This window comes from Eupeodes corollae, chromosome 1, assembly GCF_945859685.1.
Source record: "Eupeodes corollae chromosome 1, idEupCoro1.1, whole genome shotgun sequence".
In the NCBI taxonomy this organism is placed as follows: domain Eukaryota; kingdom Metazoa; phylum Arthropoda; class Insecta; order Diptera; family Syrphidae; genus Eupeodes; species Eupeodes corollae.
The window spans coordinates 140,654,289-140,667,963 of NC_079147.1; the positions used below are offsets into that span (position 1 = coordinate 140,654,289).

General features: G+C 29.5%; 1 protein-coding gene across 6 annotated transcripts; it reads right to left on the minus strand.

Moving 5' to 3' along the window:
* Window positions 1-353: 353 nt before the first annotated feature.
* On the minus strand, window positions 354-9,062 carry LOC129942591 (uncharacterized). 6 transcript variants are annotated; one of them, XM_056051598.1, is made up of 9 exons: window positions 8,417-9,061; window positions 8,216-8,331; window positions 7,073-7,153; window positions 3,620-3,811; window positions 2,522-3,124; window positions 1,748-1,932; window positions 1,520-1,685; window positions 615-1,080; window positions 354-434 (listed from the first exon to the last, which is right to left on the minus strand). In XM_056051598.1, exons 4-9 carry the CDS (start codon window positions 3,801-3,803, stop codon window positions 377-379), a joined length of 1,662 nt encoding a protein of 553 aa, XP_055907573.1. In that variant the 5' UTR covers window positions 3,804-3,811; window positions 7,073-7,153; window positions 8,216-8,331; window positions 8,417-9,061; the 3' UTR covers window positions 354-376. The 6 variants fall into 6 exon arrangements, with proteins under 6 accessions (XP_055907573.1, XP_055907571.1, XP_055907570.1 ...); XM_056051596.1 differs by having other exon boundaries at window positions 8,193-8,331; XM_056051595.1 differs by lacking the exon at window positions 7,073-7,153 and having other exon boundaries at window positions 8,193-8,331.
* Window positions 9,063-13,675: the final 4,613 nt, after the last annotated feature.

Genomic DNA, 13,675 nt, shown 5'->3' on the forward strand with positions numbered 1-13,675 from the left:
AGCATTGTCGAAATGTATAATAAATAAATAGCTCAAGGTTTTTGAAATCTAAAGTGGATTTCTTCCAAAACTATACTTACTTTTGTTCCCCAAATAAATATAATTTATACCTTACGTCATTCAGTAGGTATACGTATATAATTGAAATTCGTGCCACACCTGAAACATTTTCTCAAATAAATTTAGTTCAATAAAAAGAATTAATTTAACATTTTAAACTTATACAAGCCCATAATATATTTTATATTAAAATAATTTATAATAGAAAGAAAGTATTTAACACTTAAAATTTAACATTTTAAATAAAATAATTTATAATTGATTAATTAAACAATTAACAAAAATTAATATATGTACATATGTATATAAAACTTAATTAAATATATCCGAGGCCGGCTTCTGAATCTGCAACTTCATCATCTTGAGTCAGAGCGCTGTTATAATGAAAAGAAAAACAAAAGAATTAAATTTGTATTTTAAATAGTTATTTTTTTTGAAGTTGTTTTATTTAAATTATCATTAACAAAAAAAGAATTAAAAGCATACATATTACAAATATAAAAAATCGCTCATAATCATGAAGTGAAAAATGAATTTATAAATAAATTAATCACCTTTTTCTTAACGCTTCGATGAGTAAATACATTTTAGGGGATTTTGTTTTAGAAATGTTGAGCTCGTAGAAGTAGTGCTCAATAAATGTCCATAATTGTGAGCACGCTAACGGATACTCCAAATTAAACAAGTTGAAGCACTTGAAACATATATCAATTGCTCTCAAAAAATTTGAAAACACGAACTTAATACCATCAAGGTAAACGTAGTAGTTCGAAAAGTTTTCAAAATCCTTATCCCCAACGGCAAGTATAAATGGTTGTATATTTTCTGACTTGCTTTTCAAAAATGTTATATGGTCATCGAGTTCTTGTACGCTGGACCCAATAAAAAGGAAAGCCTCTTGAGAGCTTTTAATAGTAAACCTTACAGTACTACTTTTTCCAGAGTTATCTTTCCGGCTGCCCTTTTGTGTTGGTATCAAATAGCCGTGGAGACACCAAAATAATTTTACTGCTGCACTATCTATAAGAAAACGAAAAAAACACATTAAATCTTAAACCAAGGGCAAAGATTTTAAGGATTTTATTGAATTAAATTTTAATTTATGAAAACGTTAGTGGTGTGATAAGTAATTATAAAAAATTACTTGAAAAAATATTTCTGAGTTAGAATTCAAAGGAAGGTAAGGTTAGGAACTTTTAATTTACAGAAATGTGCGTATCTATCAGTATCTCAATCCATTATCTGCCAGCTCACCGCAGCTCAGAGAAATGAATTCCTTAGTTACCGGGATTTGATTGGAAATCCCCAAACACATACAGCATTATGTTTCAAACCGAAATATAAAAAAAAAAAAACAACTAAAAGATGAAATGTCTCGCTTTACGAAAAAGTAAAACATGAAATTTCAAGTACATACTACCATTGTTGTTAAATACCTATAAACCTCTAAAAATCTTACCAGTTTTAATATCATTTTCGTCAATTTGGTTCACCATATTTCGTAAATTTTTGTCTCGCAGGTGATCTTCATCTAGTAAAAACTTTCTCAGATTGCCAGCCTGCTCTGGATACTTCAAAAGAACTCCTGGGGAATTTCGAAAAACAACCCCAAAATCCTTGTCAATCTTAAGATAATATTTTTTTTAGGTTCATAGTTTCAATATAATTTCTTGAAATTAAAGCTTACCAAACGATAACCTCCTGGCTTCTTGTAATCCGGCCATTCCTCAAAAATGGTGTGTAAAGTTGTCTCTTTATATATTTGATCCAGTCTAAATTGGCTACAAGCTTGCCAACAGCTGTCGAACTCTGAAGTTGACAAGTTATCATATTTGATGCTCCTAATACACTCTTCTGCATCAACTTCCGGAGCTGATGGCAAAATGAAGGTGAAGAAAGATAATTTAAAAAATTGTAAATAATATCTGTTACATTTTAGGCTAGCTTTAAATTTATGTGGAGGTGAAGGTGTAATATTCGATTCCGGTATGATTTTAAAATCATCCCAAAACCTTAAGAGAGTTCCGGAGTTGATAAAACTTAAATATACAGTGAAGGACAAAGCCATAAGACCAGTAGGGATACCTTAACAATTAGTCTCTATTTTTTTGGAAATTAAATAATTATAATTTTCAAGAATTCTCAAGAATTAACACAACATATTATGTAGGTCGCAAAGTACATTGTTCCCAAACTTTGAGGAAAACTATCATCAAACTGGTGCTTATGACAACTGTAAAAAAATCTCTGGCTCTGGTGAAAAATCAGAAAATAGAGATGAACTCGTTAAAATAAGTCGTACAATAAAAAAAAAAATATGAAAAAATATTTAAAAAATAGTTTTTTTTTTAAATAATTGAGAACTATAAAAATGTTCCTATTGTTTAATCCATCACTGTATAAGACCGTTTTTAAATTTTTTGAAATGTTAATTTCTTAAAAAGAAATAAAAAAAACTTACTGAATTCCATCAAATGTTTTTTCTTTGATTTCTCAGTTACTTCAGCATTTTCAGCTTTAGGAAAGATAGATCTTTTAACAGCCAATCTAGAGGAGGTCTTCGAATTGCAAAACTTGGCATATATTTTACCTCTTTTACCAGTGCGGTAAAACTCAAGCTTTTCCCCTTTGAATCTTTGCAATATTTGTTCCTCTAGCATGTAGCTAGTGTATAAATTCAAATGAAGATGGTTGTCGATAAAATATTCACATATTAATGTGATCAACGCCTGTCGATGTATATCCTGAAGCTTGAAGTTTTGTTCATAGAATTTTTCTATGTCTCTCGCCTTTGGTGAGTTTTTTAAAATTAAAGAAAGAGATATAGCAGGCGCAGATGGATCTTCTCTTATTGACGACGTTGGCGAAGATGAAAATGATGAGCTGCATGAATTTTCCCGCAAGGTAAACATATCAATTTGCTGCTCTCCGATACCTAGAGAGGATCTCCACTCCATTAACTTGTGTTCAAACATTGCCAGATCTCCAACTGAACTGTTTTTGAAAAGCATAGGAAAATGTTTTTCCTTTAAAATTTTAAGCACTTCAACTGTTATGCGCTCAGCTGTTGAAAAATGAATAAGTCATTCAGTTTGTTTAAGCATATGCTATTAAAAAATTCAATATGTAATCGAAATTCGACCAAATATTGATGTGCTACATGAAAACACATGTGATTGTGCTACTAGACAACAATAACACAGGTCAATGTACATGGGTCAAAATATTATTTTTTTGTGCCTTTCCATAGCATCTTTTAAATTATATCTTATGCATTGCACAAGATCTATTGAAAAATTGATCAGGATCATAATAAATCAAATAAATGTGAATGTATGTAAGTATTTTTCTTACAATTTCGGATCGAAAAATTGCAAAACTTTTAAGGCCTCCAGTTTATTTAATAGTTCCCAAGGAAAGCCTTTTTGGCATTGGTTATCATATTTATAATATAACGCATAAAACAGATAGAAAATCGGTATTTACAATTTTAGTTTTTTTTGAAAAGGAACTACTAACTAGGCTATAATTGATAATTGAAAAAAATAATTTGACTTACAGATAAACAAATCTGACAGGTGTCCAAGATTCCAACTGCCGAGAAGTTCTTTTATTTTCAACTGGGACTGCGACTCATCTGACATAGTTGCTGTTTCATGAACAATTGTATAAATTATTTGTTCTTCCCCGGCCTCCGCAGAAGTTGAGGGTTGTTCCAATGATATATAATTGTTTGTATCCATTCTGAAACCTAAAGTTTTTTTTAGAAAATATTCAGAACTAATAATATAGAACTGTATAATTAGTGTATATCCCCTTTTTTTGTAGTTCAATTAATCTTCGTAGAATTGCATTAAATTTGAAAACATTCTCTATTTTTTTATTTATTTTTTTTATTTAAAAGAACAACTAAGCAGGGGAATATACATATCGTCACCTGAATGCAAGAACCAGTTAACTTGATTTTCGTAATTTAAAAAAAAATGCAAAAAACATATTCACATTTTTCTCAGACTTCCTTTTTTCCAGAAAACCCAGTTATCTCAAATTAAGAAAATGGAGTCAGCTGGTCCTTGCATTTAGGTGGCATACATATCACGATATGTTATATTAAGTTTAAAGTGGTACCACTGATAAGCATCCTTACAGTTTGATATTCATGTAGAGTGCTTCCGAACCTTTTGAAAATAATTGGCTTGTATGCACAATAGAATTGTTGTTCTAAAAAGATTCAACTGCATCTGGATTTAATTTCAGTATCAAACTCGTCAGTTGCTTTATATTTGTCTATCTCTTGTAAAGTGTAATCTTTTATTCGAATCATAATTCTACCTTTAGCTGTTTTTATAGCTGTTATTGGCGGCCCAACAATTTCATCGGGATCAGTAATAGAATATTTTCCTAATATAGAAGGATTTATATCATATGCAGTAAAATGGGGATCATAGAGTACTTCACTTACTTCCTGACAAAAAAGAACAATTTTTTTTAGATGTTGGACTAAAGCTACTATGACGAAAATTTTATAATCATTTAAGAGTTTGGATACGTAATAACCAGTTTGAAATTTATAGCCATTGATTTCAGTCTTACTTAAATATTCTAAGTTTTCTTCCTGGATACCCATTTTTTTGCTTATTAAAGAAGAAAAACCAGTTTTAATTTTGTTTTCTTTAAAAAATTCATGTTTGTCGTCATCATCATTAGAATTTAAAATCTTGTTTGCAAAACCTAGTTGAAATTTTTTGGCCAATGTTAGACAAATATTTTTTCTGGAAGTAATAGCACGTGAGTAAATTTTGAAATTTTTATGTTTGGCCTCATATTTAAAGCACCAAAAATTTCTAGGTGGACCTGATTTTTTTAAAATCGTAGGATAATGAGTGAGAATATGAAACTTAGGTTTTAAACTATCTTTGAAAAGTAAAAGGTACTGCTCATGGTGTAGTTGTATTTTGTTCTTTAAAGAAGAAATAGAAAAGTCATTTATTTCAAAGCATAACGTTAAATCAATTATTTCTATTAAATTCAACAAAAAATGCCAAACATCATCATCTATTGGAACTAGATCACCAATCATGATTGGAAGGTATTGAATAAAACAAAGCATTTCCCTTGCAGACATGCGTAAATGTCGCTTTTGGAGATGTGTCTGTGATATTTCATTTGATATATTGCCTATTTCATGAGGACCATATTCAAACGTTTGTTTCCGTTTGTTTAAAACTTGCAACGAAAAGTATTTCTTTATTTGTATAAAATTTAATAAGATATGGCAAAGATCATAGTGGCATATACCCTCAAACAAGTCATGCATTACATCAACACTGTAGTTTTCAATGGCATGAAATGAAGGGATTGCATTAAATGGACAAAAGCTTGATATGCCAGTTAATTGGTTATTATTTTGTAGGACATCTTCATTATAATTAAGTATATTTCGCATTTTATTGGGATCCTCAAAACACATTGTTTTACATTTATCTTTATCTAATCGACAAAACCTGCAAAATACGCCAGAGAACGATTTGTTAAAACCCATTATTGAGTTAAGTCCTAAGTTATCACCTAAAACCAAGCCTAAAATAAAATGAATGCGATATACTTGACCATCAGATGCCTCAATAGAAAGCCCTTCTTGTTCAAGAAATTTCAACTCATTTACTAAAGGGACTAAGCATTTACTATTACCAAATTTTTTCATATCTCTTGTTCTTATTACAGCAGCTAAAAATACATTATCCAATTTAGACTCTTTAATAGGCATACACGGAAAGGAATAATAAAAGTTACATACTGAATGAACTGAAGAATGGGATCCAAGAGGATTATTAATTTCAAAATCATCCCCATATAAGAAGTAAGGAACTAATAACTTATTTGGGTACATTTTGACCTTTTCTTTCCATAACTCCCCATTGATAAAGCTTCTAATTCTATCACTTTTTTTCAACATTTCCATGTACTGTAACATGGCTTTAAGAAAATTGTTTGTCTCAAACAAAAGTTTAAACTGGGATCTTAATGGAAGAACGACGCCTTTAGTTAAGTTTTCGTCCAAAGATAACTCTCCGCAATGAAAAACCGTTTCCATTTCGTTATTTATAACAAACTCTTCAACATCATTCATGTATCCACTCTTTTTAAGTTTTTGTAATAAGAGATAATCGGATGCACAGTCATCAAACAGGTGTTTACAAGAACTAATTAAAGTTGAAATTTCATTTAAAGCCTCATGGTCATGACAAATTCTAGTTTTAGAAAAGCTATCAAAGATTTGGAGCAAGGGTGCGACAATTTGAGTGGATACACTTTTTTGAATGTTTACTACATCTTTTCTAGAGAAATTGTCATTTGTATGTAATGATAAAGAAAATTTAAACGCACTTTCGCGCATATTTTTTATTTCTTCGTCGAAATTCTCTTTTTTGGACTTTTGACATGATGACAATGAGGATGGAAGAACTAGTTTCTCTTCGACGCTTATACCTTTTACGTTGATACAACTAGATTGTTCTGAGGAAGTAGTTACTCTATTTGAATCTTCCGGTTTAATACTACACGCCTGTGCTTGAAATTCGTTAGAATTTGAAATGTTTAAAGTGGAATGTAATCGTAGCATATGTCTTTTATAACTTGAGGAGTTATCAAACAATAAATTACATTCAAGGCAACGATAAGTACTAGAGCAATTAAGATTATGTCTCTTTTTAAGGTGATGCATGAGTAATGAAAAATTTGTACACTTATTGTTGCAGACAAAACAAAGCATTTTGGCGAAGAAGCTAAAGAAATATAATATTATGAATATAAACTAAAAGATAAAAAGATTCCTGAAGTTTCTGACGGTTTGATATAGCTAATGAACTTAATTGAAGTTCCCAACTAATTAAAGCCACAACCTGTTAGAATAGAGAAAATATAAGCGAATTTTAAAGCATCTCTATTTTTTAAGGTTATTGATTTTTTTGGAAAATGTATCCATGCATATGTATATACGTGTGCAATTTACCTTAAATTAATCAACAGCTCCCAACTAACAAAAACAACAGCCTGGTAGAACCTTAAAGTTACCAATAATTAAAGCAACAACCTGTTAAAAAAGGGAAAATGTAAGGGTATTTTGAAACATCACCATTTTGTTTTATGAATAATTGTTACCTACTCTAAATGCATTAAAATATCTGTTTTCAAAATAATTATCACAAAATACAATATTTCAAATAAATTGTATTCTGTTTCGCATAATCTCCTTTTGTGGAGCCCTAGATTCTGATTAGTAAATTCAAACAAATTCAAAATGAAGTAAAAAAATTGAAATATGAATATTTGTTACCTACTCTAAATGCATTAAAATATCTGTTTTCAAAATAATGATCACAAAATACAATATTTCAAATAAATTGTATTCTGTTTCGCAAAATCTCCTCTTGTGGAGCCCTAGATTCTGATTAGCAAATTTAAGCAAATTCTAAATGAAGTAAAAAAATTCCAATTCACAATTCACAATTAACTTTTAATTCCAAATGAAGTAAGAAAAATTCAAATATGAATATTTGTAACCTACTCTAAATGCCATAAAATATCTGTTTTCAAAATAATGATCACAAAATACAATATTTCAAATAAATTGTATTCTGTTTCGCATAATCTCCTTTTGTGGAGCCCTAGATTCTGATTAGTAAATTCAAACAAATTCAAAATGAAGTAAAAAAATTGAAATATGAATATTTGTTACCTACTCTAAATGCATTAAAATATCTGTTTTCAAAATAATGATCACAAAATACAATATTTCAAATAAATTGTATTCTGTTTCGCATAATCTCCTTTTGTGGAGCCCTAGATTCTGATTAGTAAAATTCAAACAAATTCTAAATGAAGTAAGAAAAATTGAAAAATGAATATTTGTAACCTACTCTAAGTGCATTAAAATATCTGTTTTCAAAATAATTATCACAAAATACAATATTTCAAATAAATTGTATTCTGTTTCGCATAATCTCCTTTTGTGGAGCCCTAGATTCTGATTAGTAAATTCAAACAAATTCAAAATGAAGTAAAAAAATTGAAATATGAATATTTATAACCTACTCTAAATGCAATAAAATATGTTTTTTTAATTAACTTACATGAATATATTAATTCCGCTTACTTATTTGGGGAGTTCCTTTTTCTAATTTTGATTTTCCAGTTCACAATTTCTTATTTGGGGAGTTCCTTTTTCTAATTTTGATTTTCCAGTTCACAATTCACAATTTATTTTTCGTTCTAAATGAAGTAAAAAAAATGAAATATGAATATTTGTTACCTACTCTAAATGCAATAAAATATCTGTTTTTTCTAAATAAATTACCTGAATATATTAATTCCGCTTTGTTATTTCCTTTTTCTTATTTTAATTTTCGTTTCTAATTCACAATTCACAATTAATTTTTAAATCCACGAGGTCGAAACGCAAACGAACCACTTTCTACTCTTGACCAAATGAAAATGCCAAGCTAATGCTACATTGCTACCGAACTATATATCCGACGCGATTGAAGAAAATAAAACGGTAAATTGGAACAATCTGGAAATAATTCGATGGCGTTACCTAAAAACAACGGTAGTTTCATAATAATACATGTAAAATATGCACGTATTCCTACAAAGTATGTATCCATACATACACGAAATTTTTTCTATGTATGCATTCCTACACTCAATGTTCTATTCCTATGGTTTAAGACTGGAACATAAGAGTGTAGGTATGCGATCTTACGTTCTATGTATGAGATACATACTCTTCACACAAATTCTAAACTCACCACAGGGAATTGGGCCTGTTCAGAAACATTAATTTTTTTGTTTATTGGACTCTGTTTAAATGGTGGCTACTCACTAAAAATGTCCAATCCATTAAACAATCATGATTTGAGTAATTTTACTACTTGGGCATGAGTATTTTTCCAAGATGTTCATAAATCGAGCAATATAACATTCATTTTTACTTTCATAGGGAAAATTATGTGCTCCCGAGGCACTTCATCAAATTGAATATTAGAATAAATATCAATAGATATCATAGTTTTATACCTTGAATCATGAAAACAGCTCCTGTTACTGAGACTGCATATTAAAACTAATAAATATAACTCATTTCCAATATTGTACTAGAAATGTTATAGTTATGTATTTTCCTAAAAAAAAAAATAATGTTTATAAAGTAAATTGTATTTTCTTCTCATAATCTTGTTCACATTAATTTGTTGATCAAATCCATTGAAAATATGAAGGCATTCTGATATTATATGATTAAGGGTTTGATTTTATGAAGAATTCCATTCACGCATAATTTTTTCATAATTAATAAGAAACCTTACGCATTTTGCCTTACGATTTACATATTTTTAGAAGTTTATAAAAGAGAAAAGTAAAATGGTATTTTTGATTTCTTGAATCTTTAAGGCCCCATTCACATAGAGTCCACAATTATATTCGTGAAAAATGTAATAATCCTTCCTTTTCCTGTGTTTTGCAATTTTCCAACACGTCAACGAAATGCTTACCTGGGGTCTCCATTGGACATTTCCGATGACAGGACTATCAGCCAATGGAGACCAACAATCCAACATCCAGTCCATGATCCGGTCATCGCATTTTGGATTTTTCGAGCGGATCAAAATCTTGTCATACAACCCACCGTCATTTCATAACTACTCTCTTGATTGGGATGGTTCAAACGGTTCGGAGTTTTAATTTATGTCTGCTAACTGATTCCGTAAACTCTATTAAATTCAAAAAATTATTTCAAAAAATTTCCATCTAAAAATTGTTCGATTTTTTTTTTTTTTGAGAATCAAAAAATTTTATAAACACTTTTACATGGGAATTTTTTGAAATAATTCTTTAAATTGAAAATGGTTTTAAGAAACACTTAGGTGACATAAATTAGAACTCAGAACCGTTTGAACCATCCCAATCAAGAGAGTAGTTTTGAAATGACAGTGGTTTGTATGTAACACTTCCAAGAATTTCGAGAGAAAATCATACAAAATTCTTAAAAGTGTTACATACAACCCACCGTCATTTCATAACTACTCTCTTGATTGGGATGGTTCAAACGGTTCGGAGTTTTAATTTATGTCTGCTAACTGATTCCGTAAACTCTATTAAATTCAAAAAATTATTTCAAAAAATTTCCATCTAAAAATTGTTCGATTTTTTTTTTGAGAATCAAAAAATTTTATAAACACTTTTACATGGGAATTTTTTGAAATAATTCTTTAAATTGAAAATGGTTTTAAGAAACACTTAGGTGACATAAATTAAAACTCCGAACCGTTTGAACCATCCCAATCAAGAGAGTAGTTATGAAATGACGGTGGGTTGTATGTAACACTTTTAAGAATTTTGTATGATTTTCTCTCGAAATTCTTGGAAGTGTTACATACAAACCACTGTCATTTCAAAACTGCTAACTAATTCCGTAAACTCTATTAAATTCAAAAAATTATTTCAAAAAATTTCCATCTAAAAATTGCTTCAACTTTTATATAATTTGTTTGAAATTTAAATTTTTAAAAAACCACAACTACCGACAAAAAAGTAAACAACAGATTAACCGTTGTGTCAAATGTGACATTTGAGGTTGCTCATGGCAAGACATAATATGCCCAGTCAAAAAAAAAACACTGGATTGCGGATGAGATTGCGGAAGAGAAGTTGGATTGGATTTTATTCTTGTGGAGCCTCAGGGTTATGGAAACCACAGTGAAAAAACTATATTGACAGTTTCTTAAACACACAAAAAAAACCACATAATATACACATATATTATAAATTTTACATACGATATTATTATTTTTGTGTACATTTTAGCGTTATTTACATTTTCCAAATAAGAATCTTTCTGCTACGCGTCACGCAGTACTTATTTCCTTTTCTATTTAATTTCACTTATTCATGCGTGCATGTGAAAGTGGCCTTAATTTTCAGACTTGTTCGTTAGTAATTCATACATAAATCGTAGGAATGAATACATATAGTGCATGTATCTTGGAACTAGAAAATTAAATTCATGCAAAATATGTATTTCATACACGAATTGTGGTGTGCAAATAAACGCTCCCCAATCAACACCAAACGAAAAATCCCATACAAAAATTACAATGAAATCGTAAAAGAGCAATGTGGATTATTAGCGATGGTTAAAACGACTTACTATATTGTCCAAAAAAGTGAAAAAGTTCAAAAATTAACATTTTCACACTTATTTTGGGATAGTGATTCTGACTTTAAAAGTTCTAAAAATGATAGAAAGGTTATATTTTGATTAAAAAATGAATATTTTACTTTTGTAATTTAGAAAAAATGCGCCAGTGCAGTAAAAGCTTTACAATCGTGAAAAAAGGCAAAACATATTTACCTATTTCATAAAAATTAAACGAAAAGCGATTCTTTCCCTTTTCAGTAACACACTAATAAAATTTATAATTTATTGCCTTTGGAGTCAGAACGTAAACAGACCTTTTGTTTTGTTGAATTCACCTAAACATGCATTTCATTTGGTGTATTTTTTGTGAAGTGGTGAAGGTGAAATTGTTCTTAATGCAGAAACATCATGGGCTAGGTGTTAAGGGTTTTGTCTTTTGTTACATTCAGGATAAAACAAAAATATTCTTTTTAATTAAGTGAGTATTGTAAATTAACAAGACAAAATGAATTAATAAATTATTTCTTTAACAGCTTTATTCAGGTTCAGGTTGAAACCTTGTTAAAACATTATTCGCCTGATGTTCGTTTCTGTGTCTGTGACGTCTGCTGCTCATCTGCTCTGCGCTGCCCTTCAACATTTATTATATCATATTGTTAAATCTGTGTCAAAAAGGAATAACAAAATAAGTGACTTTTTGTAGTTTTTATAAAGACGACTTATGTTTTTGTTCGCTTTAATTAAAAAATGAATATTTTGTCCATTAGTACCTATAATAAATTAAATTTCGACATAGGTCCGATTTATGTTGTTATTCCTTTTTGCCACAGAAATCATTTGTTTATAGTTCATTTGGGTAAAAGATATTTTATCGTTTGAGGAACAACACCATCGTCTCAACCCAGAAAATCACCTTCATGCAGTACATTTGCTGCTTCATCTTGCACTTCAGCTGGTCACAGCAATACAAGTCCAACATCTGTATTGAGAGTGACGATGGTGTTGTTCCTGAAACGATAAAATATCTTTTACCCAAATGAACTATAAACAAATGATTTCTGTGGCAAAAAGGAATAACAACATAAATCGGACCTATGTCGAAATTTAATTTATTATACTAATGGACAAAATATTCATTTTTTAATGCCATATCCATACATTCTTTTAAACTTTTAAAACGGATACATCATAATTAGGGCAACAAAAAATATGTCCTAAAAAACTAGTTTTAAGCGCTTATAATATACCCTTAAAAATCAAATATATGCTCAATAAATGTAAAAGATGTTTATAAGAAGCGTTTTTGCTTTAGGAAATTAATTAATAAGAACAATACCAATCAAATACAGAAAAACCAAAACTCTTCTTCTTCACTCCAACTTTTTGAAGATTAATAAAACATCCAAAAAATTTGTTTAATGGCGAATAGTTCAACTTCGCAACATACAGACATATATTATTTAAGAAAAAAAAAACAAAGTTAACAAAGCAAATTATTTTTTAATAAAAGAAATTCGGTCGTGTACAATAATGTACCTACAGGAATGGTTTATACCTTCCTGGAATCCTTGAAGTGTGAGTAAGAAAGTGGCATTCACACTTTTTAGTTACAATCAAAAAAAACTTATAAGAACACGTCCAAGTGAGTTCCAAAATTTGTATTTTTCTATCAAAAATGTTTAAAAATGCAAACATTCGAACTCATTCGGTCGTGTCCTTGGTACAATAATGTACCTACAGGAATGGTTTATACCTTCCTGGAATCCTTGAAGTGTGAGTAAGAACGTTACATTCACACTTTTTAGAAAAAATCAAAAAAACTTATAAGAACACGTTTATATGGTGTGTCTATGGATTGAGATTGTGTTCATCCATATCCATACTAATATTATAAATGCGAAAGTGAGTCCGTCTTTTCACAGCAAAAGGATCTCGATTCATACAAAAATTGTACCCAAGAACTTTGTTCAAGTCTGGTGGTCATAATTTTCATGAACGGTTCATGTTACCGATTTCATGTATTTTATATTCATAGAAATTAGGAATAAGTATACACAATTTATAGAATTGGTGTTGGAAAATTTTAAAAATCCAGGTTCATGAGTCATAAGATATAGGAATAGACATTAAATTCATGAATATATGCATACAAAATAAAAAATCCAAGTTTTGTAAGAACTATCCCTACAACTTAGGATTTTGTTCCTAAATTATATGTATTATTCATAAGAAAGTGCAAATGTTAAAGCAGGAACCGTTCATGCTCGTATGTAAAAATACATGAAATCTAGGATCAATGATTTTAAACGAAATTCTTCCATACAAATTTTTTTAGGAATTGAGATACATAAAAACAACACCCATACATGAACTTTATGACCGTTTTTCATACATTTTCGGAAAAAATGTGCCATTTTG

Bases quoted from the DNA above. Each gene is read 5' to 3' on its own strand.
- LOC129942591 (XM_056051598.1), bottom strand. From the start codon at position 3,803: ATGGATACAAACAATTATATATCATTGGAACAACCCTCAACTTCTGCG. The intron at 1,686-1,747 runs GTAAGCTTTAAT...TATTATCTTAAG, and splicing joins AGCCAGGAGGTTATCGTTTG to ATTGACAAGGATTTTGGGGT. The intron at 1,081-1,519 runs GTAAGATTTTTA...GTTTTCTTATAG, and splicing joins CGAAAATGATATTAAAACTG to ATAGTGCAGCAGTAAAATTA.